We start from the raw sequence: 25,206 nt of genomic DNA on the forward strand, positions 1-25,206 counted from the left end.
GAACTGAAGAGCCTCTTGATGAAAGTGAAAGAAGAAAGTGAAAAAGCTGGCTTAAAAGTCAACATTCAAAAAAACGAAGATCATGACATCTGATCCCATCACTTCACGGCAAAGAGATGGGGAAACAATGGAAACAGTGATAGACTTTATTTTCTTGGGCTCTAAAATCACCACAGATGGTGACTGCAGCCATGAAATTAAAAGGTGCTTGCTGCTTGGAAGAAAAGCTATGATCAACCTAGACAGCATATTAAAAAAGCAGAGATATTACTTTGCCAACAAAGGTCCATCTAGTCAAAGCTGTGGTTTTTCCAGTAGTCATGTATGGATGTGAGAGTTGGACTATAAAGAAAGCTGAGCACCAAAGAATTGATGCTTTTGAACTGTGGTGTTGGAGAAGACTCTTGAGAGTCCCTTGGACTGCAAGGAGATCCAACCAGTCCATCCTAAAGGAAATTAGTCCTGAATATTCATTGGATGAACTGAAATTGAAGCTGAAACTCCAATACTTTGGCCACCTAATATGAAGAACTGTCTCACTGAAAAGACCCTGATACTGGCAAGGATTGAAGGCAGGAGAAGAACGGGACGACAGTGGATGAGATGGTTGCATGGCATCACTGACTTGATGGACATGAGTTGAGTAAACTCTGGGAGTTGGTGACGGACAGGCAAGCCTGATGTGATGCAGTCCATGGGGCTGCAAAGAGTTGTATGTGACCGAGCAACCGGACTGAGCTGATATTTTAGAAGTCAGTCCCTGTGCATTCTTATAAGTATCCCTCATTGTTCTTGACAACTGAATAGGAATTCACTGTATGGTTGTGCCATAATTTTCTTATAATTTTCTCTACTGATAAGGTTAACTCATTATCTTCTGTTACGAACAATCCTATTGTACAAATCTTATATGTTTAAGGTTTGCATGTATGAATAAGTATCTATAGAATAAGTTCCAAAATACAGGCTTGCTTAAGAGAAAGAAAGAAAGCGAAGTCGCTCAGTCATGTCTGACTCTTTGCGACCCCATGGACTGTAGCCTACCAGGCTTCTCTGTCCATGGGATTTTCCAGGCAAGAGTACTGGAGTGGGTTGCCATTTCCTTCTCCAGGGGATCTTCCCGACCCAGGGATCAAACCCGAGCACCAGGGAAGCCCCCAAGCATGTGAAATTGTTTTAGTAACTAGATTGCTCTCCCAAGAGGTTATACTACCTGATACTTCAGTCAGCTGTTATAACTAGGTCGGTCACCTTCACCCTTAACATTGTTGTACATTATCAAGGATTTTAATCTTTATCAGTACAAATAGGTGAAAAGTGGAGAATTGGATTTCTTGATTTGAACCGGAAATTTTGTCTTTAATGTACAAAAATATAATGAGTTATTATAGTGGTTTAAAAAATATGCAAGTGAATTTTTATCCTTTTCTCCAGGGAAACATGTGTGAATGATACTAGGAATCCAGTGATGATTGATAATCATTCAAACAATTTTCATTGAACACCCACTCACATGCTAGATACTGAGGTTAGAAATATGAGTGAGTTATTCTCTTTCCATAAGGAAGAGATATAAGTAAAGCAAATAATTATAACATAAGTTAATATGATCATACATATGTTTCCTATTAATATATTTTATGGTTGGTTGTAATTGTACAAGGAATTCCTGTTGATTTTTGTATGTCAATCTTATAACCAGCATCTTTTGAATTGTTTATAGATTCACTTGAATGTTAAGTAGGCAGTCATCTTCCGCAAACATTGGAGATGTTATTTCGTAACAGATTCTGGTGTTTTAAGAGTGAGTGCATCCATAACAAACATAAAATAAATATATGGTAGTGGCTTTCAAACCAGGAAGTAGGCAAGGCTGCAAGGATTTTGAGGAGTAATATTAGGAACTTGAGTCACTATAAACAGATTGTTAGTAGAACTCTGTAGTTTGAGGACACTGCCAATGAGAATGAAAAGGAAGAAGATGCCTATTACTGAAAGCTGGCGGAAGGGGATACTGATTGTACAGTTGCAGAAAGCTTAGTGGTGACATTGGCAGTTATGTGGAAACAACACACGCCTAATGAAGCTGGTGATCTAACTGAGGAGATTTTTTTTTCAATAATAAGTAATAAAGGAAAACTCAAATAAGAATAACCAAAGTACAGTGACGGATTTTTTTTTAAAGTCTATCTATGATGAAGTATCAGTTCACCAAGTATTACACTGGGTATTCAATAACTATTTATTGAATTAGTAATTGAACAAAACAATACAGCAAGTATAAAGCAAAGGCCGCCTTTGTAGAGTCCAGTCTTTCCATAAAGCTGATATTCTGAATCATCTCATTATTGTTTTTGCACTACTATCATTTTCTCAGTGTATAAGATTTTTAAAGATATGTATAACTTAAGTAAACTTAGATTCATGTTGATATTTGCTGGAAACCAGTGCAATACTGGTCAATGTTTGGTAGAAACTAATGCAATTTCCCTTCAATTAAAAATAAAGAAATTTTAAAAAAATTTTAAGTAAACCTAGTTTTATTATGTTACCTTGTTTTTTTCCTCAGAAATCTTAAAATTTGAAAGCATTTTTACATTTCTTTGACAGATTAGATTAACAGAAGGAGTCTTATCTACTAGGTTTTCTACTTTTCTCCATTTTCAAGTCACATATACAGTAGATGAACTCTGCCTTAAGAAAGGGTGAATGGACTAAATCTAAGCCAAGTATGAAGATTTAAGGTCAGAGGTTAGGAGCTTAGGGCATTACTGTATGCTTGTCACTCAAAGATTTTTTAAAATTCTGCAAATAAGGAAAATTCCTTGTAGCTCAGTTGGTAAAGAATCTGCCTGCCCCATACAGAAGACCTGGGTTCAGTTCCTGGGTCAGGAAGATCCCCTGGAGACGGAAATGGCAACCCACTCCAGTATTCTTGCCTGGAGAATCCTATGGACAGAGGAGCCTGGCAGGCTATAGTCCATGGGGTCGCAAGAGTCGGACACGACTTAGTGACTAAACTACCACCACCACCACAGTATGAAGATGATTTTCATTAACTAAAAACTTTTCACTATAGGCTGTGAATATTTCTAATAATTTTCTCATTTACCAAGACAGTTACGTGTACCAGTGTGTACATGCGCTTGTGTGTGGGGTAACAGAGTAATGGGTTTACAGTTTCAGAAGCAAGGTAACTGAGGAAGCTGGAGACAGTGAGCACTGCCAGAAAACCCATGATAGGTCCATTTTACACCTTGGGAATGCAGCAGAAATGAATATGAATATGTAAAAGGCCATTCTCTGAGGAATAACTGAGGGACTCCTACCTGTACTTTGAAAACCAAATATTGCGTTTTCTTAAAACATGTTTCATTCTTTAGCACTGAAAAAGATTTTGAGATGTTTTATGTTTAGATAGCTTTCTGACAGTCTGGTTCACATGTGAATTTGGCACACCTGAAAAGTATCAAAAGTGAAAGCATAGCATAAATATTTAAAGTTCACACAGCTTCTTTTTACATAAAGGATGTTGAGCTATATGTGCAGATATGAAGCATCAAAGAGATGTAATAGAAATCAGTCAAAAAGATATAAGTTATGTGACATTTAAGAATGCATTATTTTAATCTCTTAGATTAATTATGTAATTCTCATTCTAGAAATAAGAGATGAGTGATATGCTCTTAAACAATGAATCACAACTACCTATGTGTGTACTTCTGTGTTAGTTACCTATTTCTGCGTAACAGTATTAACAGAAACTTAACTAGCCTGAAAAGAACACACATTTATTATCTTACAATTTCTGGGTCCTCTGCAAGCAGACAGTCTAGGAGTGAGTCAGGGCTGGGTTCTCACTGAAGGTTTGGCAGAGGATGGATCTCTTTCAATCTCCCGGGGTGATTGACCACATTCAGTTCTTGCTGTCAGCCAGAGGCACTCTCTCACAACATGGCATCTTATTTCTTCAAGACGAGTAAGGGGGACAGTCTCTCATTGTGACAGATGTTACAGTTTTATGTAACAGAAGTGATGTACCATCACCTTTGCCATATTCTTTGGGTTCAAAGCAAGTTAAAGGTTCCACCCACATTCAAAGAGAAGAGCTTACACAAAGGCACATACCAGGGAAAAGGGTTATGGGGATCACCTTAGAATCTGTCATACTTTTCCTAGTTTTAATTTGTTATTATTTCATACAATTACAAAAACTAAGCAGTCCCAATATATCTCTCACAGGAGAGTATAGTATTTTCTCATCAGTTGTCTTCCAGCTCTTTGAATTTGCTGAGCTGTGTTTTCCTTTTACATCATGTAGTAAATTCTGAGCATTTTCCTTATGGTACACAAGTTGGTTAACTACAACCTGTTGCCTGGAGCTTTATCTATAAAGGTTTATTGAAACATAATCATACTTATTCATTTATACATTCTAACTTTTTTATTTTTTGCACTTACAAGGGCAGAGCTAAGTAGATTCAACAGAGACTGTATAGTTCACAAGTCTGAAATATTTATCCTTCTCTTTAGGAAACAGCTTGCCAATTTCTATTTTGTATGATTATATCTTGTGTTTTCCTTAATTTATGTTATAGTAGTAAAACATGTTAGAAGACTAAAATAAGACAAACTGAACTGTTATCAGTAGAGTTCTTTGGGGGAAAAAACTACCCAACCTTTTGTCCTAAAGCATTTGAACGACTACTGCATGTTCAACACTGTTGGAGAATATGCATCTTGGTTTTTAGCCTTGGTGAACTTAAACTGGCTGTTGGTTGCATGTGGAATAACTATAAAGAATACATATATAATGTGCAGATATTTTTGGAGGCCCAAGAGATATGTTGTTTAGTTGCTGAGTCGTGTCTTACTCTATGACCCCATTGTAGCCCGCCAGCCTCCTCTGTCCATGGAATTTTCCAGGCTGAAATACTGAAGTGCATCACCATCTCCTTCTCCAAGGAATGTTCCCCACCTAGGGATCGAACCCAAATGTCCTGCATTAGCAGGCAGATTATTTACCATTGAGCCACTGAAGAAGCCCTGCAAGGGGTGTGGAAAAGTTTAAACTGAATCAAAATATGGACAAAAGTTGAGGGGAGGTGAAGGGAGATGAGTATTCATCTGTAAACTATATAAACACATGCATAGGAGAGAGGATATCAGCAGAGTATATTCCTGTAGTAAAGAGGCAAAAGCGATTCTGGAGAGCATATTAATTTAGAACTAGTCAGAGGGAAAGTTTGGCCAACTTTTCCTGAGACAGACTTAGGGAAATACTGCCTACTTGTAGCGTTCAGACTGTGAAACTTCAGAACCCATGTACCAGCTCCTCTAATTGCAGTGTGCAGGGCTCAGGCTGTTGTTACCTTTTATCCACCAGATCCATCATGCTTCACTTCCTAATTACTGTCGGTCATTGTCCAAAAATTAGGTGGTTCTAATGATCTTACCTTCTCTGTTACTTTTATCTTCATAATATTTGGTATTTTTTTCTCTGTAGACTCAATTTCCTAGTATTCCAGTCATTTCTAAACCTTTCCAGTTTGCCTTCTGTAACACCCATTTCATGCAAAACACACTCTTAATATCTTTAAATCTTACTATTAAATATTCTATTAAAACATCTAACATTAAGTGAAGATTTACTGTGTGCTGGCATCATACTAAGTCCTTAATGTGTATTTTATCATTTGATTTAACAATAGTCAGATGAGGTGTCTATGTGTTACAGAAGATGAGATTTTGAGGGAAGCCAAGTAACTTATCGAAGGTCATGCACCTAGTAGCTGAGATGCACAATCAAGTTTTTCTGACATTAAATCATTTTATACTAAAACCTGATAACTCATCTTAAAAATTCTTTCTGGAATGAGTTATTAATCTTTAGTTATTCTTCTTCTATACCATCTTATTGCTGTCATGTACTGACTTCCAAGCTATTTCTGTCATTTATTAGAGATGATCATGATCTTCAACCTCAAGAAGGCATTGAACGTTGGCCAGTAACTTTTTGTGTACACTAATCACCTCCTTTTCATTTGCATTAACCTCAGTGGCCTTTTAAAACTCTTTTGTCCTCAAACATCAGATAGTACCACTTTCTCCTTCTTTTCCTGGAATGACTTATTTCATGCAGAAGAGTCTGTCTCATAATAAACAACTTCCCACCATCAATCCTAAAAGCTTAGCTCTATTCACAAATAGAAAGATGGGATGTGTCTTCTGTTAGAGAGTCATCCTTGCAACCTGCACTTTAGATCTTTTCTCCTATTACCTTTCGAAGTACCTGGCAATATAAATTTTCATTTCTTATCACTACTACCTTTAAGTTCTTTTCTATGTGCACTTGTTTTTCAAAGGAAGAAGTTCTTCCCCCTTAACCCTGACTCTCTAATTAACTGCTTTTTCTCTTCCCTTTTATAGCCAAGCCTGTTGAATAGTCTGTAACACTTCTTGTGTGTTTTAGTAATATTTCAGTCATTGCTCAGTCTATTTTAGGCACTACCACTTCACTAAAACTACCTTAGCTAGAGACACTGAAGACTTTCTCACAGCTAAACCCAGAAGATACCTCTTAGTCCTATTCCTTCTTTTTTTTTAACTTTTTAATTGAAGTATAGTTGATTTACAGTATTATGTTCTTTCTGGTGTACAGCACAGGAGTTCATATGTATATATTTTTTCCATTAAGGTTGTTATAAGCTATTGAATATAGTTCCCTGTGCTATTCACTAGAACCTTGTTGTTATCTGTTTTATATATAGTAATTTGTATCTGCTAATCCCAAACTCTTAATTTATTCCTGCCCCCTCTTTCTCCTTTGACAACTGTGTTTGTTTCTGTGTCTGTGAGTCTGTTTCTACTTTGTTAATAAGTTCATTTGTGTCATATTTTAGATTTCACATATAAGTGGACTAATCGTATATTTATCTTTCTGACCTACTTGACTGTATGTTAATCTCTAGGTCCATCCCTCTTGCAAATGGCACTGTTTCATTTTTTGTTGTGGCTGAGTAGTATTCCATGATACATATGTCCCACGTCTTCTTTATCTGTTCGTCTGTTGATGGACACTAGGGTTGCTTCAGTGTCTTGGCTATTGTAAATAGTGCTGCTGTCAGCTTTGGGGTGCATGTATCTTTTCGAATTGAGAATTTTCTCTAAAACATATGTCCAGGAGTGGGATTGCTGCGTTATACGGCAACTCTGCTTTTAGTTTTTTAAGAAAACTCCATACTGTTATCCATAGTGGCTGTACCAACTTATATTCCGACCAGTAGTGTAGGAGGGTCCCCTTTCTCCACACCTTCTCCTGCGTTTATAATTTATAGGGTTTTTAATGATGACCATTCTGACCAGTGTGAGGTATTATGTGACTGTATTTTTGATTCACATTTTTCTAATAATGAGCAAAGTTGAGCATCTTTTCACGTGGCTTTTGACCATCTGTATGTCTTTAGAGAAATATCTATTTAGGTCTTCTGCCCATTTTTCAATTGGGTTGTTTGTTTTTTTTTGTTGTTGAGTTGTATGAGCTGTTTGTATATTTTGGAAATTAAGCCCTTGTCAGGCACGTTGTTCGCAAATATTTTCTCCCATTTCATAGATTGTCTTTTCATTTCATTTATGGTTTTCTTTGCTGTGCAAAAGCTTTTAAGTTTAATTAAATCCCATTTGTTTATTTTTGCTTTTATTTCTACTGCTTTGGAAAACCCAAGAAAACGTTGCTGTGATTTACGTCAGGGAATGTTTTTCTTATGTTCTCTTCTAGGAGTTTTGTGGGGTCATGTCTTATATTTAAATCTTTATACCATTTTGAATTTATTTTTGTGTACAGTGTGAGGTAACTGTACAGTGCCTTCTAACTTCATTGGTTTACATGTAGCCACCTGGCTTTCTTAACACCACTTGCTGCAGTGACTGGGTTTTCTCCATTATGCAATATATTCTTGCCTCCTTTGTTGAAGATTAATTGACTGTAGGTATGTGGGTTTACTTCTGGGCTCTCTGTTCTATCCCGTTGATCCACAGATCTGGTTTTGTGCCAGTGTCACAGGGTTGTGATTACTTTAGCTCTGTAGTATTGTCTGAAGTCTCAGAAGGTTATGCCTCCAGCTTTGTTCTTTTTTCTCAGGATTCCTTTGGAAATTCAGGGTCTTTTATGGTTCCAAATATATTAGAGAATTATTTATTCTCTTTCTGTGAAAAATGTCATGGGTAATTTAAATCTATAGATTGCTTTGGATAATATGTCCAATTTAACAATATTAATAATTCCGATTCAAGAGCATGGGTTATCTTCCCATTTCTTTGAATTATCCTCAGTTTCCTTTATCAATATTTTACAGTTCTCATCATATAGATCTTTCACCTCCTTGGTCAGGTTGATTCCTAAGTTCTCTTTGTTTTTGTCTGTTTGTTTTTGATGTGATTTTAAAAGGGCTTAAAAAAATTTTTTTTTCCCTTTCTGATATTTCTTTGTTAGTGTAAAGAAATGCAACACATTTCTGCATGTTGATCTTGTATCCTGCTACCTTCTCAGCCCTCTTCCTCCTTGATCTCTTCAACAGTTAATGTGGGTTTTTTTTCTTTTATTAGACACTATTTTAATAACATATCAAAACACCTTGACTAATGAAGAAAGCCTTTTCCCCCAGCTTTGAACATTTTTTTAAACATTTTATAAGTTTTTTGTTGTTGTTGTTTTGGATTTTAATGTATAAATACAGAAACCTATCTTGCCGGAACTGATGTCACACATGAACATCAACAGCTAAAATGTTCTCAAACAGAATACCCGAAAACAGGGGCAGCTGTACACATCCTTTTAGTCTTTTGTTTGTCTACGTTTTCTGGAAAAAAGAAAAGAAAATACACAGGGGTCTAGGAAAAACATTCAGGCATTTTTGCAGGACACTTGTGATTGTTAAATCCTCTGAACTAACCAGAACCAGGAGGGAAGTGGGAAGGAGAAATGGCAAGAAGGGGGAGAAGATCCTGATGCACTCGTTTTTGGCAACGAAGTCAAGATATCAGGGTCCCCAGGGGAGAAAAGTACAAAATCAAGCCAGAAAAATGGGGGGTGGGGGTGGATCACACAAACAAAAAACCCAAGGCAGAGTGGTTGATGGAGAGGCCGCTGGGTGCTGGGCACAGGTGGGCTGTGAGCTCACTCCATGCCCTCGGGACTTAAGTGGCAAGAACCCGGCTCTTTTCCTTTGTCACTGAGTGGGTTCTGGCTGAGCAGCAGACAGCAATCATTGAGAGGAGTCAGCAAGCAAGCCCAGCAGGGTCAGTCCTCAGGGTGTTCTGGACAAGATCTGTTCACTTCAAACCACGAATCTGTGCAACTTTTGTGATAAACGCACAGGCAGGGCAGCCTGGCTATTGTGATGTGGCACTCTTTCCTTGAAGTACTCACTTCCTTTGGATTCTATTAAAATACTCGGTTCTGGTTTTCCTTCTGTCCCTCTCTTCATGTTTTTTCAGACTCCCTTTGCTCTGCTCAAAATACAGACATGATATTCCCTCTTTTAGTGCTACATGCTCTTCCCTGAAGGTTAGTCCCTGGCACAACTAGGATGACCATGAGAAACCTCTCCTAATACAAGTAATCTGTAATATCCAGGCGTAGATACAGATGTTCAGTTGTGTCCGACTCTTTGTGACCCCATGGACTGCAACACGCCAGGCTTCCCTGTCCTTCACAATCTCCCAGAATTTGCTCAGACTCATATCTACTGAGTCAGTGATACCATCCAACAGTCGCATCCTCTGTCATCCCCTTCTCCTCCCGGCTTCAATCTTTCCCAGCGTCAGGGTCTTTTGTCTTTTCAAATGAGTCAGTTCTTCGCATCAGGTATTGGAGCTTCAGCTTCAGCATCAGTCTTTCCAGTGAATATTCAGGACTGATTTCCTTAAGGATTGACAGGTTTGAGCTGCTTGCAGTCCAAAGAACTCTCAAGAGTCTTTTCCAACACTGCAATTCAAGAGCGTCAATTCTTCAGCACTCAGACTTCTTTATGGTCCCACTCTCACATCCATACATGACTATTGGAAAAACCATAGCTTTGACTAAGATAGTTCTTTGTCGCCAAAGTAATGTCTCTGCTTTTTAATATGCTGTCTAGGCTTTTCATAGCTTTTCTTCCAAGGAGCAAGCATCATTTAATTTCATGGCTGCAGTCACAGTTCACAGTGATTTTGAAACCCAAGAAAACAAAGTCTGTCACTGTTTCCATTGCTTCCCCATCTACTTGCCGTGAAATGATGGGACTGCATGCCATGATCTTCATTTTTTGAATGTTGAGTTTAAGCCAGCTTTTTCGCTCTCCTCTTTCACCTTCTTCAAGAGGCTATTCAGTTCCTCTTCTCTTTCTGCCATAAGGGTGGTGTCATCTGCGTATCTGAGTTTATTGATATTTCTTCCAGCAGTCTTGATTCTAGCTTGTGCTTCATCCAGCCCAGCATTTTGCATCATATGCCCTGCGTATTAGTTAAATAAGCAAGGTGACAATATACGGCCTTGACGTATTCTTTTCCCAGTTTGAAACCAGTCCATTTTTCCATGTCCAGTTCTAACTGTTGCTTCTTGACCTGCATACAGATTTCTCGTGAGGCAGGTCAGGTGGTCTGATATTTCCATCTCTTGAAGACTTTTCCACAGTTTGTTGTGATCCACACAGTCAAAGGCTTTAGCGTAATCAATGAAGCATCAGTTCAGTTCAGTCGCTCAGTCGTGTCCGACTCTTTGCGACCCCATGAATTGCAGCACGCCAGCCCTCCCTGTCCATCACCAACTCCTGGAGTTCACTCAGACTCACGTCCTTCGAGTCTGTGGTGCCATCCAGCCATCTCATCCTCTGTCATCCCCTTCTCCTCCTGCCCCCAATTCCTCCCAGCATCAGAGTCTTTTCCAATGAGTCAACTCTTCACATGAGGTGGCCAAATTACTGGAGTTTCAGATTTAGCATCATTCCTTCCAAAGAAATCCCAGGGCTGATTTCCTTTATGATGGACTGGTTGGATCTCCTTGCAGTCCAAGGGACTCTCAAGAGTCTTCTCCAACACCACAGTTCAAACGCATCAATTCTTTGGCACTCAACCTTCTTCACAGTCCAACTCTCACATCCATACATGACCACAGGAAAACCATAGCCTTGACTAGACAGACCTTAGTTGGCAAAGTAATGTCTCTGCTTTTGAATATGCTATCTAGGTTGGTCATAACTTTTCTTCCAAGGAGTAAGCATCTTTTAATTTCATGGCTGCAATCACCATCTGCAGTGATTTGGAGCCCAGAAAAATAAAGTCTGACACTGTTTCCCCATCTATTTCCCATGAAGTGATGGGACCAGATGCCATGATCTTCGTTTTCTGAATGTTGAGCTTTAAGCCTACTTTCTCACTCTCCTCTTTCACTTTCATCAAGAGGCTTTTTAGTTCCTCTTCACTTTCTGCCATTAGGGTGGTGTCATCTACATTATCTGACATTATTGATATTTCTCCCGGCAATCTTGATTCCAGCTTGTGTTTCTTCCAGTCCAGCGTTTCTCATGATGTACTCTGCATAGAAGTTAAATAAGCAGGGTGACAATATACAGCCTTGACGTACTCCTTTTCCTATTTGGAACCAATCTGTTGTTCCGTGTCCAGTTCTAACTGTTGCTTCCTGACCTGCATACAGATTTCTCAAGAGGCAGGTCAGGTGATCTGGTATTCCCATCTCTCTCAGAATTTTCCACAGTTTATTGTGATCCACACAGTCAAAGGCTTTGGCATAGTCAATAAAGCAGAAATAGATGTTTTTCTGGAACTCTCATAAGTAGATGTTTTTCTGGAATTCTCCTGCTTTTTCTATGATCCATAAAGGTGTAGCATACATTTAGAAATGCAGAGATAATATCCAGCTTCCTATTCAACATTTTCTCTGGAATATCTTGCATGCACTTCAAAATCAACGTGTCTATAGCTAAACTCACAGTCTTCCCTTATTTTCCAATTCTACTCCATTCCAAATCTATTACTCTTCCTCTCAACCATCCGTGGATTATTATTCAACCTACTAAGTGACACATGCCAGAGGCCTGAGTGATGAACTTCTCTCTCACATTCTACATACCCATTAATTAGTAAACGTTGAAAGTTTTCAGCCTTTTTGTTTGTGTTTATAAACTCTGTCTATGTCTCTCCAATCTTGCTGCCACAACTCTGACTATAATCAATACCTCTCCCTGAGATTATTATTATAAAAGCTCCATAGGTCGTCCCAAGTGTTCTCTTGGGCAGTCCATCTTTATACTGTAGCCTGAGTGAACTTTCTGATATGAAAATCTGATCATGATCCTTGCTTAGGACCTTTTTGTGTTCTCTGTGGATCTTAACATAAAGTCCAGAGACCTTTATATATGATCTGCCTCTTCTGATTCACTTTAGCCTTTTCTCTTATCTTCTCACCTCCTTCCTCAAGCTTTGTATTTATTTCCCTAAGCTTTTAATTCCATCAAAGTGCCATTCTCTCACCTCTTTACAGGCCTTTGCTTAAGTTCTTTCTTGCTGCCTCTTTTTTCCTAACTCTTAATCATCTTTTAGTGAAAGAAAACTCCGCTTAAGTATTTCTTCCAGAAAGTCATCCTTAACTGTTGCTTTCCTTCTTCTCATCCCCAATGAGTAGTATTCCTCCTATATAAATACTCCTGTAGTGTTCTTTATTTACTTTCTCATGACACTTCTACTTTACTGAGAAAACCTGATCATGTATTATATTCAGGAGACTGACAGTAAGCACTGTAATCAAGGGGACTGTATACAGGCACAGTGAATGAACGAGTGCATGAATAAATGAATGATATGACAGGCTGGCTAAAAATAATTTATAATGGTTAGAAATGTGTAATCATGGAATATTTTGAGTAACTAAGACAGATTATGAAGGATGCCCTGCAGGAATAAAGTAAAAAACTTGAAGTGATAAAAGTACTCATTGCCCTAATGTGAAGATGAGGTGAGGTTTGTTACTATGCTTTTAAGACTTTAATCATACATTTACTGTCATATTTTGATGGGATAACAACAGAAACTAGCTTTTCTATTTCTGCATTTCATTATGTATATGAGTCTAAATGTTAAACTAACTTCGCTTACTGTGTGATATGAATTATCATTTCCATTTTTCTTCTTTTAATAGGACCCTCAAAAGAATGTTGATGTCTGCTTCTGTGTTATATAAATGTGTGGGAGATGTTGGGGAGAGAGTCGGTAGGATGATTCCAAAATTTTTGGCAGAGAAATTTTGGAGTTAATACCATTAGATAAAGTCAGGAAAGGAGGAATGAGCAAATACTGAGGTAAAGTAATGAATTCAGTTTAAACACAGTGAATTTTATGTTCCCAGTAGCTCTACCTAGTAGAGAGTTGGATATTTGGGTATTAAATTAAGGCTAGAGAAAAATATTTGGGATTCCTAAACATTATTGACTTCCCTGTTGGCTCAGATGGTAAAGCGTCTGCCTACAATGTGGGAGACCTGGGTTCGATCCCTGGGTCGGGAAGATCCCCTGGAGAAGGAAATGGCAATCCACTCCGGTACTCTTGCCTGGAAAATCCCGTGGGCACAGGAGCCTGGTAGGCTGCAGTCCATGGGGTCGCAGAGAGTCGAACACAACTGAGTGACTTCACTTTCACTTTTTACTTTCATGCAATGGAGAAGGGAATGGCAACCCACCCCAGTGTTCTTGCCTGGAGAATCCCAGGGACGGGGGAGCCTGGTGGGCTGCCGTCTATGGGGCCTCACAGAGTCGGACACGACTGAAGCAAGTTAGCAGCAGCAGCAAGAGCTGCTGGTAGCAAACCTAGAGGAGAGACATTGGCATGGAGCAAAGTGAATTCTAAAAATAGTTTGAAAATGAAACAGGATTTTAGGCTTGGAGAGAAGGGTGAATTGCTGAGAGGGAGAGAAGAGGTATTAATAAATTCTGATATTCTAAAAACTGAAAGAATACCACATTTGATGGAAGAAAACAATGAGTTTCTGTATTCTATCTTGGACATATGGGATTTAAAGCACTTTAATGCTTCTGTATTTAATAGTACAAAAGCCTTAAAGTGAGGTAAAAGTTCATATTGGGGAGATGACTAAATATTATAAATTATGAGACATAAATTTACTAGAATATTATGCCTCTTAAACATCATAGTTAGAAGACTATAATTCATGTGAGATTAAGTGGAAAAAGTGGGATACAAAATTCAATAATAATTGTAATCATCCTACTGTACAGCACAGGGAAGTATATTCAATATCCTGTGATAAACCATGATGGAAAAGAATATGAAAAAGAATATATACATGTATAACTGAATCACTTTGCTGTACTCATAATTGTGGCGCACAGGCTTAGTTTCTCCGCAGCATGGGGCATCTTCCTGGACCAGGGATCAAACCTGTGTCCCCTGCATTCGCAAAAAGATTCTTAGCCACTGTACCACCAGGGAAGTCCCCAATTCGACTACATTTCTGATCATGGATTTACTTTAGTATTCTGTGCCAAGAAGGTTTATAAACAAATTACCACATGGTATTTTAGGTATGCCGTAGGAGACTGTTTTAATAAACTGCTTTTACTTAATTATAATTTACATATTAATATGATAAAACAGACTTCCCGGGTGGCTCAGACGGTTAAGCGTCTGTCTACAATGTGGGAGACCCAGGTTTGATCCCTGGGTCGGGAAGATCCCCTGGAGAAGGAAATGGCAATCCACTCCAGTACTATTGCCTGGAAAATCCCATGGACAGAGGAGTCTGGGGTCGCAAAGAGTCGGACACGACTAAGCGACTTCACTTTTACTTTCACTTTCACATGATAAAACAGACCCATTTTAAATATGTATTTTAGTGATTTTTTTACAAATATATATACTCAGGTGACCACCACAACAATCACAATATAAACCATTTCCAACATCCTCCCTAAATTTTCTCAGACCCAAATATTTCCTGGTCCCCAAACACCTAACATCTTTCTAGCACTAGAATTTAGTTTTGCTTTCTCCAGACTAGCACATTAAGGCAGTCTTATCATATACACTTTTTATGTCTGACTTTTTTCACTTAATGTTTCTGAGATTCATTTTGTTGCCCATCTATCAACAGTCCATTTCTTTTGTTGTTGAGTATTATCTCATTTGTGGACGTACCATCTGTTTTTCCATTCACTGGTTGATGGACATTTGTGCCATTCTCAGTTTTTGATTCTTATGGAAAAACTGTCATAAACGTTATGTGTACATCTATGTGTGAACATGTCTTGTCATTTCTTATGGTAATAAGCAGGAATGGAATTGCTGATTCTTATGTTTAACTTTATAAGAAACTGCCAATCTATTTTCCAAATTTTACCATTTTACATTGCCTCTAGCAATGTAGGAATGTTTTATTTGCTCCACATTTTTTCAATACTTGGTATTGTATTTTTATTTCAGCTGTTCTAGCAGGAATGTAGTGGTTTTTCAGTGTTTCGGGTTGCATTTTTTTGATATTTAGTACCATTAAACATATTTTCATGATCTTGTTGACCATTCATATATCTTCGGAAGACATAGTTATTGTTCCACCTCATATACTTGTTGTAAGGAGAAAAAAATAAAAGCATTTGAGTATGCTTAATATATGGTAGAATTCTGACTATAATTTTTTCTTTCTTACAGAAGAGGATAAATACAACATTTATTCTCCTTTGCTCTTCAATTATTTCCTGGCAGAAGGAATTGTCAGTGGCCATGCTTTGTTGGTTGCATCTGCAAAAGAAGACCCTGCTGACATTTTACAGGTATAGAATATATTAATTCAATATTACATTTTGAATGTTTCATGAAAAAAATATTGCTTATGTATATGTAAGGAAGATATATATTTGTGTACGTGCAAACTGTATTTAAATATGTTAATGGGACCTCACATGTCTTTTTTTCTCTTAAAAAAATGTATCAGATTTATTTGAACATATGGTGTCATTTTTAGAGTCTTAAACAATTTTTTATCCTTTTTATCAGAGTGAGGAAATTTTAATAAGTTATTTAAAACTGAGAGTAAACAAAATTATTATTAAGTGATGATATGAGAACTTAGTAAACTAGCTAGGTAAAGAAAAACAACTGCAAAATGTTGTCAGATTTTATGTTAACCAGTATTCCAAAGGTATAAGTTGGAAGAATGATACAGATATTGGAAGTACTCATTTATTGTTTTGAGGTTGCCAGAAATTATTTTCTTCTAAGAAATAAACAATAATACTAAAATATGTGATTAAAATATTGAGTAGGCCAAAAATTCCTTTGGATTTTTCCATAAGATCTTAAGGAACTTTTTGGCCAACCCAGTACTATGTCTTTTTAAGTTGAAGCATACTTTTAACCTCAGAGAAGGCAGTCATGACTTTTAGAATTATTAATTTCTTGGTAGAGAATAGGATCTTGGTTTAAGCCATCCTTTGATTAGACTTCATAATCTAAAGTCATTTTTTTCTCCTCAGAGGATGTTTCAATTTCACTGTATAGTTTGCAAAATGGCGAATGAATAAGTCATTTATAAAAAATCTGTAGCATGACAAATACTAATTTATAATAACTGTCAAGAGACACCAACAAATTTCTACTCTCAAACATAAAAATTATTGTAATACTGAGGTCAAAACTAGCATGATTCTTTCATATGGGTCAGACTTTGTTTATCAGATTAAAATAAATTCAAGAGAAATGGAGAAGGGCATGGCAACCCACTCCAGTGTTGTTTCCTGGAGAATCCTCATGGACAGAGATGCCTGGCAGGCTACAGTCCTTGGGGTTGCAAAGAGTCGGACACAACTGGGCAACTAACCACCAAAGAGAAAACCTTTGTTTAATTTTCCAGATGATTCCCTTCTGGCTGAAGAGCCTGTTTTCCTTCATTCTTATTTCTACTATTAACCCTTTGTAATATTTTCTTTTTTATTTTCTGTTTTTGTTTCTTCTTTTGTTCCTTTTCCCTTTGACCTTTATCATTGTGGTCAATTTCCTAACAGTAGTCTGCTTGTGACAAGCAATGGAGTAAAGGCCAAAATCACTGTTGTAAAGAAGCTGTTATAGGTTCTTCACAGTCCATTCCACAATATACTGAGCCTAAGATTTTGTATCAGACATAGCTGATATATAGGATTTATAGCTATATAGGAAATTTTTGCCAAGCCTTGGGCAGGAAGGCCTATTTCTATGTGGTTTTTAAAATGTTTGATTTTTTTTTTTAACTTCTTCCCTCTTCCAACCTGTGTAATTGATGTTAAAGCCTTTACTATACTTCTACATTTTGCCTTAGAGAACTACCTTATTTTATTTGAAAGTTAATCCGTGACACCTTTGTTAGGTGCCTTGATTTGTACAGTTCAGTTCAGTCACTCATTTGTGTCTGACTGTTTGTGACCCCATGGACTGCAGCACGCCAGGCCTCCCTGTCCATCACCAACTCCCCGAGTTTACCCAAACTTATGTCCATTGAGTCAGTGATGCCATCCAACCATCTAATCCTCTAATCCTCTGTTGTCCCCTTCTCCTCCCACCTTCAATCTTTGCCAGCATCAGGGCCTTTTCCAGTGAGTCAGCTCTTCACATCAAGTGGCCAAAGTATTGGAGTTTCAGCTTCAACATCAGTCCTTCCAATGAATACCCAGGACTGATCTCCTTTAAGATGGACTGGTTGGATTTCCTTGCAGTCCAAGGGAGTCTCAAGAGTCTTCTCCAAAACCACGGTTCAAAAGCATCAATTCTTAGGTGCTCAGCTTTCTTTATAGTCCAACTCTCACATCCATACATGACTACTGGAAAAACCATAGCTTTGACTAGATGGAACTTTGTTGGCAAAGTAATGTCTCTGCTTTTTAATATGCTGTCTAGTTTGGTCATAACTTTTCTTCCAAGGAGTAAGAGTCTTTTAATTTCATGACTGCAGTCACCATCTGCAGTGATTTTGGAGCCCCCAGAAATTAAGTCTGACACTGTTTCCACTGTTTCCCCATCCATTTGCCCTGAAGTGATGGAACCAAATGCCATGATCTTAATTTTCTAAATGTAGAGTTGTAAGCCAACTTTTTCACTCTCCTTTTTCACTTTCATCAAGAAGCTCTTTAGTTCTTCACTTTCTGCCATAAGGGTGATGTCATCTGCATATCTGAGATTATTGATGTTTCTCCCAAAAGTCTTGATTCCAGCTTGTGCTTCATCCAGTCCAGCATTTCTCATGGTATACTCTCCATATAAGGTAAATAAGCAAGTTGACAATATACAGCCTTGACGTACTCCTTTTCCTATTTGGAACCAGTCTGTTGTTCCATGTTCAGTTCTAACTGTTGTTTTCTGACCTGCATACAGATTTCTCAAGAGACAAGTCAGGTGGTCTGATATTCCCATCTCTTTAAGATTTGTACAAGTTATTATTAAAAGATTTCAATGTACTTTACATATCCTTCTTTGGAGTATGTGAAGGATTTTGAAATTAGAAAATAATTTCATCAAAGTTTCTTAAGATATCTAGTCTTACATGCAAATCTTTTTTCACAGAGTTTATGATGTACTAGAAAAAAATACAAAGCTGGAGTCAAAAAACATAGACTCTTATTAATGTTGCCCTAGTGACCAAAAGGGAGAAGGAAATGGCAACCCACTCCAGTACTCTTGCCTGGAAAATCCCTTGGACGGAGGAGCCTGGGACGCTGTAGTCCATGGGGTCGGGTCGCAAAGAGTCAGACACGACTGAGCGACTTCACTTCACTTCACTTGTGACCAAAATAGATTAATAAGGACCAGACTTGTCATCATGCCTGAAACAACTAAAAAACAGGACAAAATGTTATGAAACATCACATAATAAGGGACATATTACATACCTTTGAGCATCATATAATAAAAGACAGTGATTGCTGAGTTATGCAAAATAAGCAAAGTAAACCCTGTAATTTCCCTAGCTTACTGCATGTGAAATATCCAGGCCATAGTGCAGGTAGGAAGGACCCCAGATAAGACAGTCTTAGGAGACAGAGCTAGGAATGTAGAATTATGACCTTGTTATTGTATTTATCTGGAGCCAGTTATCATTTAAGGAGATACATATGGGTACCAAGTAAGCAAGGGGAAGACTTGTGATCTTTAATTCTATATGTCAACTTGACCATGCCACAGGGTACCCAGATATTTCATCAGATATTATTCTGAGTGTTTTCTGTGAAAATATTTTTGGATGAGATTAACAGTTTAATTGGTAGAGTAAGTAAATCAATTTGCCCTACCTAATGTGGGTGGGCCTCATCCAATCAGTTGAAGGTCTAAATAGAACAAAACTGCTAACCCTCCTCTGTATAAGAAAGAATTCTTCCTGGACTGCTTTTGAAGTTGAACATCAGCTTTTACTTGCCCTCAGGTTCAATCTGAAATATTAGCTTTTCCTGAGTTTGCTATCCTTTGGATTAGAATTACACCATTGGTTTTCCTGGTTCAAAAACCTTCAGATTTGAACAGAAATTACACCATCAGCTTTCCTGTATCTCCAGCTTGCTCTGCGTATTTGGGGACTTGTCAGTCTCCATAATCTATGAGCCAGTTCCTTATAATAAATTTTATTAGAGAGATATATATGTATGTATATATTCATGTATATATGAGTGTATACACACACATCCTATTTGTAGTGTTTCTCTGGAGAGCTCTAATACAATTTTGATGAAAATATAAAAATTACATTTAAAACCAAAGAAGGCATTTCACATTTATTAACCTACATTGAATGATTATCATCTTATCTTATATCTTGGCCAATTTTCCAGATAGTACACTGATCTCTTCCAACTTTTGTACTCATATTTCTAAAAATATGTTTTAAAACTATGTATCTTCTTTTATAATAAGGTATGAAAAAATTTAGTTATGATACTATTTAGTTGCAATGGATGTTATTGTGAACACTGCCTTTTTACTTAAAGACTTTTATATCAGTCTTATGCATGTATTCAACTGAATCTAAATAATAGCAATTTGATATCAGTACTAATATTGGAAGTATATACATAAGCAAACTCTATTTTAACAACTAAAAATTTTACATCAATCATTTTTTCCTTGAATTCATATTTTTTTCACTCATTCCTCATAGAGTTTTGTCAGAATGTTATGTTTTATATTCAGCATATTTATTAATAACCTTGATGGTTTTTCTATAACAGAACTTTACATTTATTTTAATCCTCTTGTCTCAAAAGAATCTAAGTTTTAAACTCATTTCTTCTTGTTTCAGTCACCATTACAATTACTGTTGCATGCGATATATCAATAGACATAAAAATGTTTGTACTAAATTGCTTCGTTAAGATATATCAGTGCATGAATATTGCTAGAATTTCATGGACAGAATTTAGCATCAACTCTTTTCATATTTTTCACTTTTGCAGATGTGAGCAGTTCATAGTTAAATAAAGAATAGAGAGAGTTATGTCATTGTATTGTTATTTGGTCGTTAAGTTGTGTCTCAATTCTTTGCAATCCCTGTGAACTGAAGCTTGCCATGCTCCTCTCTCTGTCCATGGGATTTTCCAGGAAGAATACTAGAGTGGGTCACCATTTCCTTCTCCAAGGGATCTTCCCATCCCAGGGATCAAAACCACGTCTTCTACATTGCAGGTGGATTCTTTACCACTGAGCCACCCTGTCCCTCAAATTATCCTTTTTCTTTTTCTGAGTAATGCACAAAAAAGAAATCACACTATGTCCATCAACACATATTATTTTAAGTTCTTTGTCTAACTTATTAGGTCCGCATAAAATTTTGCTGAAAACAAATGAAGAGAGGGTTGTTTCTCCAGTCATTAGAACATTCACATTTTCTGTACCAAATAAATTGTCTTTTTGTTCAGTGCTGTGGAGATGCCCCAAGTGCTCTGTGGCAACGAGAAGTAAACCTTTCACTTAAGTGAGAAAGGAGAATAGGGAAAGGGGAACTTGTACATCTATCATTGGCACATTCTCTATGAGGTTGTTTTTTCACTAGAGTATTTGTTTAAGTTGAAAATCTAGGAATTGATCCCTTAAAATTCTCATGATCAGATACCTCTTTGAAAGTCTTCATGTACCCCAGGTTTAAAGACTCCCAATTTTTGACAGTTAAAAGGAATTGAAACAAGTCATCTTACCTGATCCAGATTAATTTTTCTACCGTAGGTGTTTTTAAATGAAGAAAGTATTCTAATGTCATCAGATGTGTATTACTTTATCTCATGCACTTAGAATATATTATCAAAAATAATATAAATACTCCACAAAAACCTAATGGTCTTAGACATTAGATTTACTTAATGTAACACAGCAGATTTGACACTGCATTTTCAAAGTTTGTTTCATTCTTCTATTTATAAGTAGCCTAGAACGAGTTTTTTTGTGTGTGAATAGCATTTGCTTTACATGACAATTTAATATTTATCAATAATGTATTCAGTGAAATTAAATAGTAAGTTAATCATAAAGTTAAGTGTCTAAGCCTCAAGAAAAATTTATCTTCTCTGATTTTAATGCCATTATTTGCTTTTAACTAAAATCACTTGTACAGATGAGTAATGTAATTAGTTAAAGGCTGTAAATGCTAAATAACATGCACACGTAACATTCCCATACATTAAAAAATTATTTAGTGATTCATTTTTAAACGGTTTTACTTTTGATTATGTTCTTATATTTCATGAAGCTCTATTCTGAAGGTATGTCTAGTTTTTGAATTAATAGAATCTTCACTCATCAGTAATGTTGCTTCTCTTTTTTTATAATTTAAAAAAATGTTTAAAAAAATGTTCATTTGATGGGGAAATATTACTTTGTTGAATGTTTCTTTGTTTACAGTGAAGCAGAGTATTTTCCCCATGGTCATTAGTTTTCTGCATTTCTTTCTTTTTTTATAATCAATTTTTTTCCTCTTTTTTTTTTCCTCATTGCTCTGTATGAGCTCTTTACATATTATAGTTAATATCCCTGGATTATATAAAGGGTGCTTGTTTTGCACATTCTCAGGGTCTAAGTCCCTGAAGTTATAAGGTTGCACAGGAATATCAAATTTGCCAAAACACAAAGATAGCCACTCCTGGGCTGCCTTTCTATAAATGCTGTCCCTCCTCCCACATTCCTCACACATAGCACTAGCATATTTTTTCACCCTTCATCATTAGATTTGTGGGTTGGTCTGTTCCTGTTAGCCATATGTTAAACATTCTTGAGTATAATCCAAAGCAATCTCTAATGTGGCCAAAGATGCAAAATTCCCTCAGATTGATCACTGTGATCAGGGAGAATTATTTGAATCCCATGCAAGTCTATTGGCTGATGAGAATATAGAATTCAGCCAGTTAACAAAGTCATGTTTTTTAAATTTGCAAACTTGTCAATCTTCTCTTTCTTACATGTTTAATATATAATAGTAAAACAGTATTTGACTTAAAAGAATAATATGTCATTTTCAGTTTTTTGTAAGAAATTACAGAAAGTGTTGTTTTTAACATACATATGTCTAATGTGGTCCCATATTAGTGTAGTGTTCATACATTTAAACATAGGCAAAGCACTCTCTGACATAAATCACAGCAGGATCCTCTATGATCCACCTCCCAGAATACTGGAAATAAAAGCAAAAATAAACAAATGGGATCTAACTAAAAGCTTCTGCACAACAAAGGAAACTATAAGCAAGGTGAAAAGACAGCCTTTGGAATGGGAGAAAATAATAGCAAATGAAGCAACTGACAAACAACTAATCTCAAAAATATACAAGCAACTTATGCAGCTCAATTCCAGAAAAATAAACGACCCAATCAAAAAATGGGCCAAAGAACTAAATAGACATTTCTCCAAAGAAGACATACAGATGGCTAACAAACACATGAAAAGATGCTCAACATCACTCATTATCAGAGAAATGCAAATCAAGACCACAGTGAGGTACCATTTCACACCAGTCAGAATGGCTGTGACCCAAAAGTCCACAAGCAACAAATGCTGGAGAGGGTGTGGAGAAAAGGGAACCCTCTTACACCGTTGGTGGGAATGCAAACTAGTACAGCCACTATGGAGAACAGTGTGGAGATTCCTTAAAATACTACAAATAGAACTGCCTTATGACCCAGCAATCCCACTGCTGGGCATACACACCGAGGAAACCAGAAATGAAAGAGACATGTATACCCCAATGTTCATCGCAGCACTGTTTATAATAGCCAGGACATGGAAGCAACCTAGATGTCCATCAGCAGATGAATGGATAAGAAAGCTGTGGTACATATACACAGTGGAGTATTACTCGGCCATTAAAAAGAATACATTTGAGTCAGTTCTAATGAGGTGGATGAAACTGGAGCTGATTATACAGAGTGAAGTAAGCCAGAAAGAAAAGCACCAATACAGTATAGTAACACATATATATGGAATTTAGAAAGATGGTAATGATGACCCTGTATGCGAGACAGCAAAAGAGACACAGACATATAGAACAGACTTTTGGACTCTGTGGGAGAGGGAGAGGGTGGGATGATTTGGGAGAATGGCATTGAAACATTTATACTATCATGTAAGAAATGAATCGCTAGTCTAGGTTCGATACAGGATACAGGATGCTTGGGGCTGGTGCACTGGGATGACCCAGAGAGATGATATGGGGAGGGTGGTGGGAGGGGGGTTCAGGGAACTCGTGTATACCTGTGGTGGATTCATGTCAGTGTATGGCAAAACCAATACAGTATTGTAAAGTAAAAAAATAAAATTTAAATTAAAAAAAAAACTAAAAATAAAATAAAGTAGACTGGATGGTAAAATTATGGTTAATAAAAATTTATGTATATAAATAAATACATAAATAAAATACATTAAAATACATAAATAAAAATTTATGTATATTCTTCATAATACTAGTACATAGACAAAGTTTTAACATCTTTGAGAAAAATAAAATACTTCTGTAATTTTAAGTGAAATGTTAAATACTAATACAGATAAGTAATACTTTCCCACCTATAAGAGTAGGTATAGATATTACGTATTTTCTACATCACATTCAGTTGGGATTTCAGTGTGCCCAATTCAGAGTTATACTGAAAACTTTCTTGCATCAAACAGCCCAAAAATGAATGATAGAAACCCAAGGCATTAACAATGTTTAGAGATAACAACATGGAGGGGGAGGATGCTATAATTGTTTAGTTTTAATTTTGTGATGTATGATTGGGGATTTCTAGAACCTATAACCAAGGCAAATATTGCTGGTACAAGAAAAGGGAAAAGACAGTCTTATAGACCATAATTAACTTAAAACTGTGTATAACTAAAAGACAAGTAACGGATAAAAAGCCCCATCAGCTTCCTAAGATATGTTATATAACCACCCAGCAATTTATCCATCATCCTTTGAAAACATATTCATGCCTATTGTAGTCAAAGCTTCAGGAAGTCAGCAGTAAGATGTAACGCTGAAAAATTACACCCCTTAGAAAATCCTATAGAACAATATACATGATGTTGTTAAAGCTTTTAAGAACAGATATGGTAAGTATTTTGCAGTTAACTTTTTTATCTAAAAGAATCTTCTTGATCATCTCAAAATAGTAATGGGTATTCTCTGTGAAAACTTCCTATGGAATGCTTTCTAATATCACAAAATTACATTTTTATGTTAAAATATTTAAACATTTATCAGTATATAGGCCAGTTTTTTATATGAAATAAAAAATTATAAACACACTTGCACACCCAAACATTTCTTAAGAACTTGAAAATGCTAAAATTTCTCTGTAATATTCTTTTTATAATGTTTAACAATATGATGCTATGTGTTAATACTTAAGGAATTAAAGAAAGTAGAATTTCAGAAGTAAATTCAAAATGCTGTTTCATAATATACTAAAGTCAGTTTTAAAACCTAATTTGAATGTTTCTAGTGGAAGACAATGGCACCCCACTCCACTACTCTCGCCTGGAAAATCCCATGGACGGAGGAGCCTGGAAGGCTGCAGTTCATGGAGTCGCTGAGGGTCAGACATGACTGAGCGACTTGACTTTCCCTTTTCACTTTCATGCATTGGAGAAGGAAATGGCAACCCACTCCAGTGTTCTTGCCTGGAGAATCCCAGGGATGGGGGAGCCTGGTGGGCTGCC

At 36.7% G+C, this 25,206-nt stretch overlaps 1 protein-coding gene across 1 annotated transcript in view; it reads left to right on the plus strand.

The window, feature by feature from the left end:
* Positions 1 to 25,206, plus strand: part of ELP4 (elongator acetyltransferase complex subunit 4) — a 237,823-nt gene that overhangs the window by 13,584 nt on the left and 199,033 nt on the right. Inside the window, exon 3 of the mRNA XM_069554651.1 lies at positions 15,715 to 15,836. Coding sequence (XP_069410752.1) covers positions 15,715 to 15,836 — 122 coding nt within the window. The remainder of the gene's footprint in view (positions 1 to 15,714; positions 15,837 to 25,206) is intronic.

This window comes from Ovis canadensis, chromosome 15 (assembly GCF_042477335.2).
Source record: "Ovis canadensis isolate MfBH-ARS-UI-01 breed Bighorn chromosome 15, ARS-UI_OviCan_v2, whole genome shotgun sequence".
Classification (NCBI taxonomy): domain Eukaryota; kingdom Metazoa; phylum Chordata; class Mammalia; order Artiodactyla; family Bovidae; genus Ovis; species Ovis canadensis.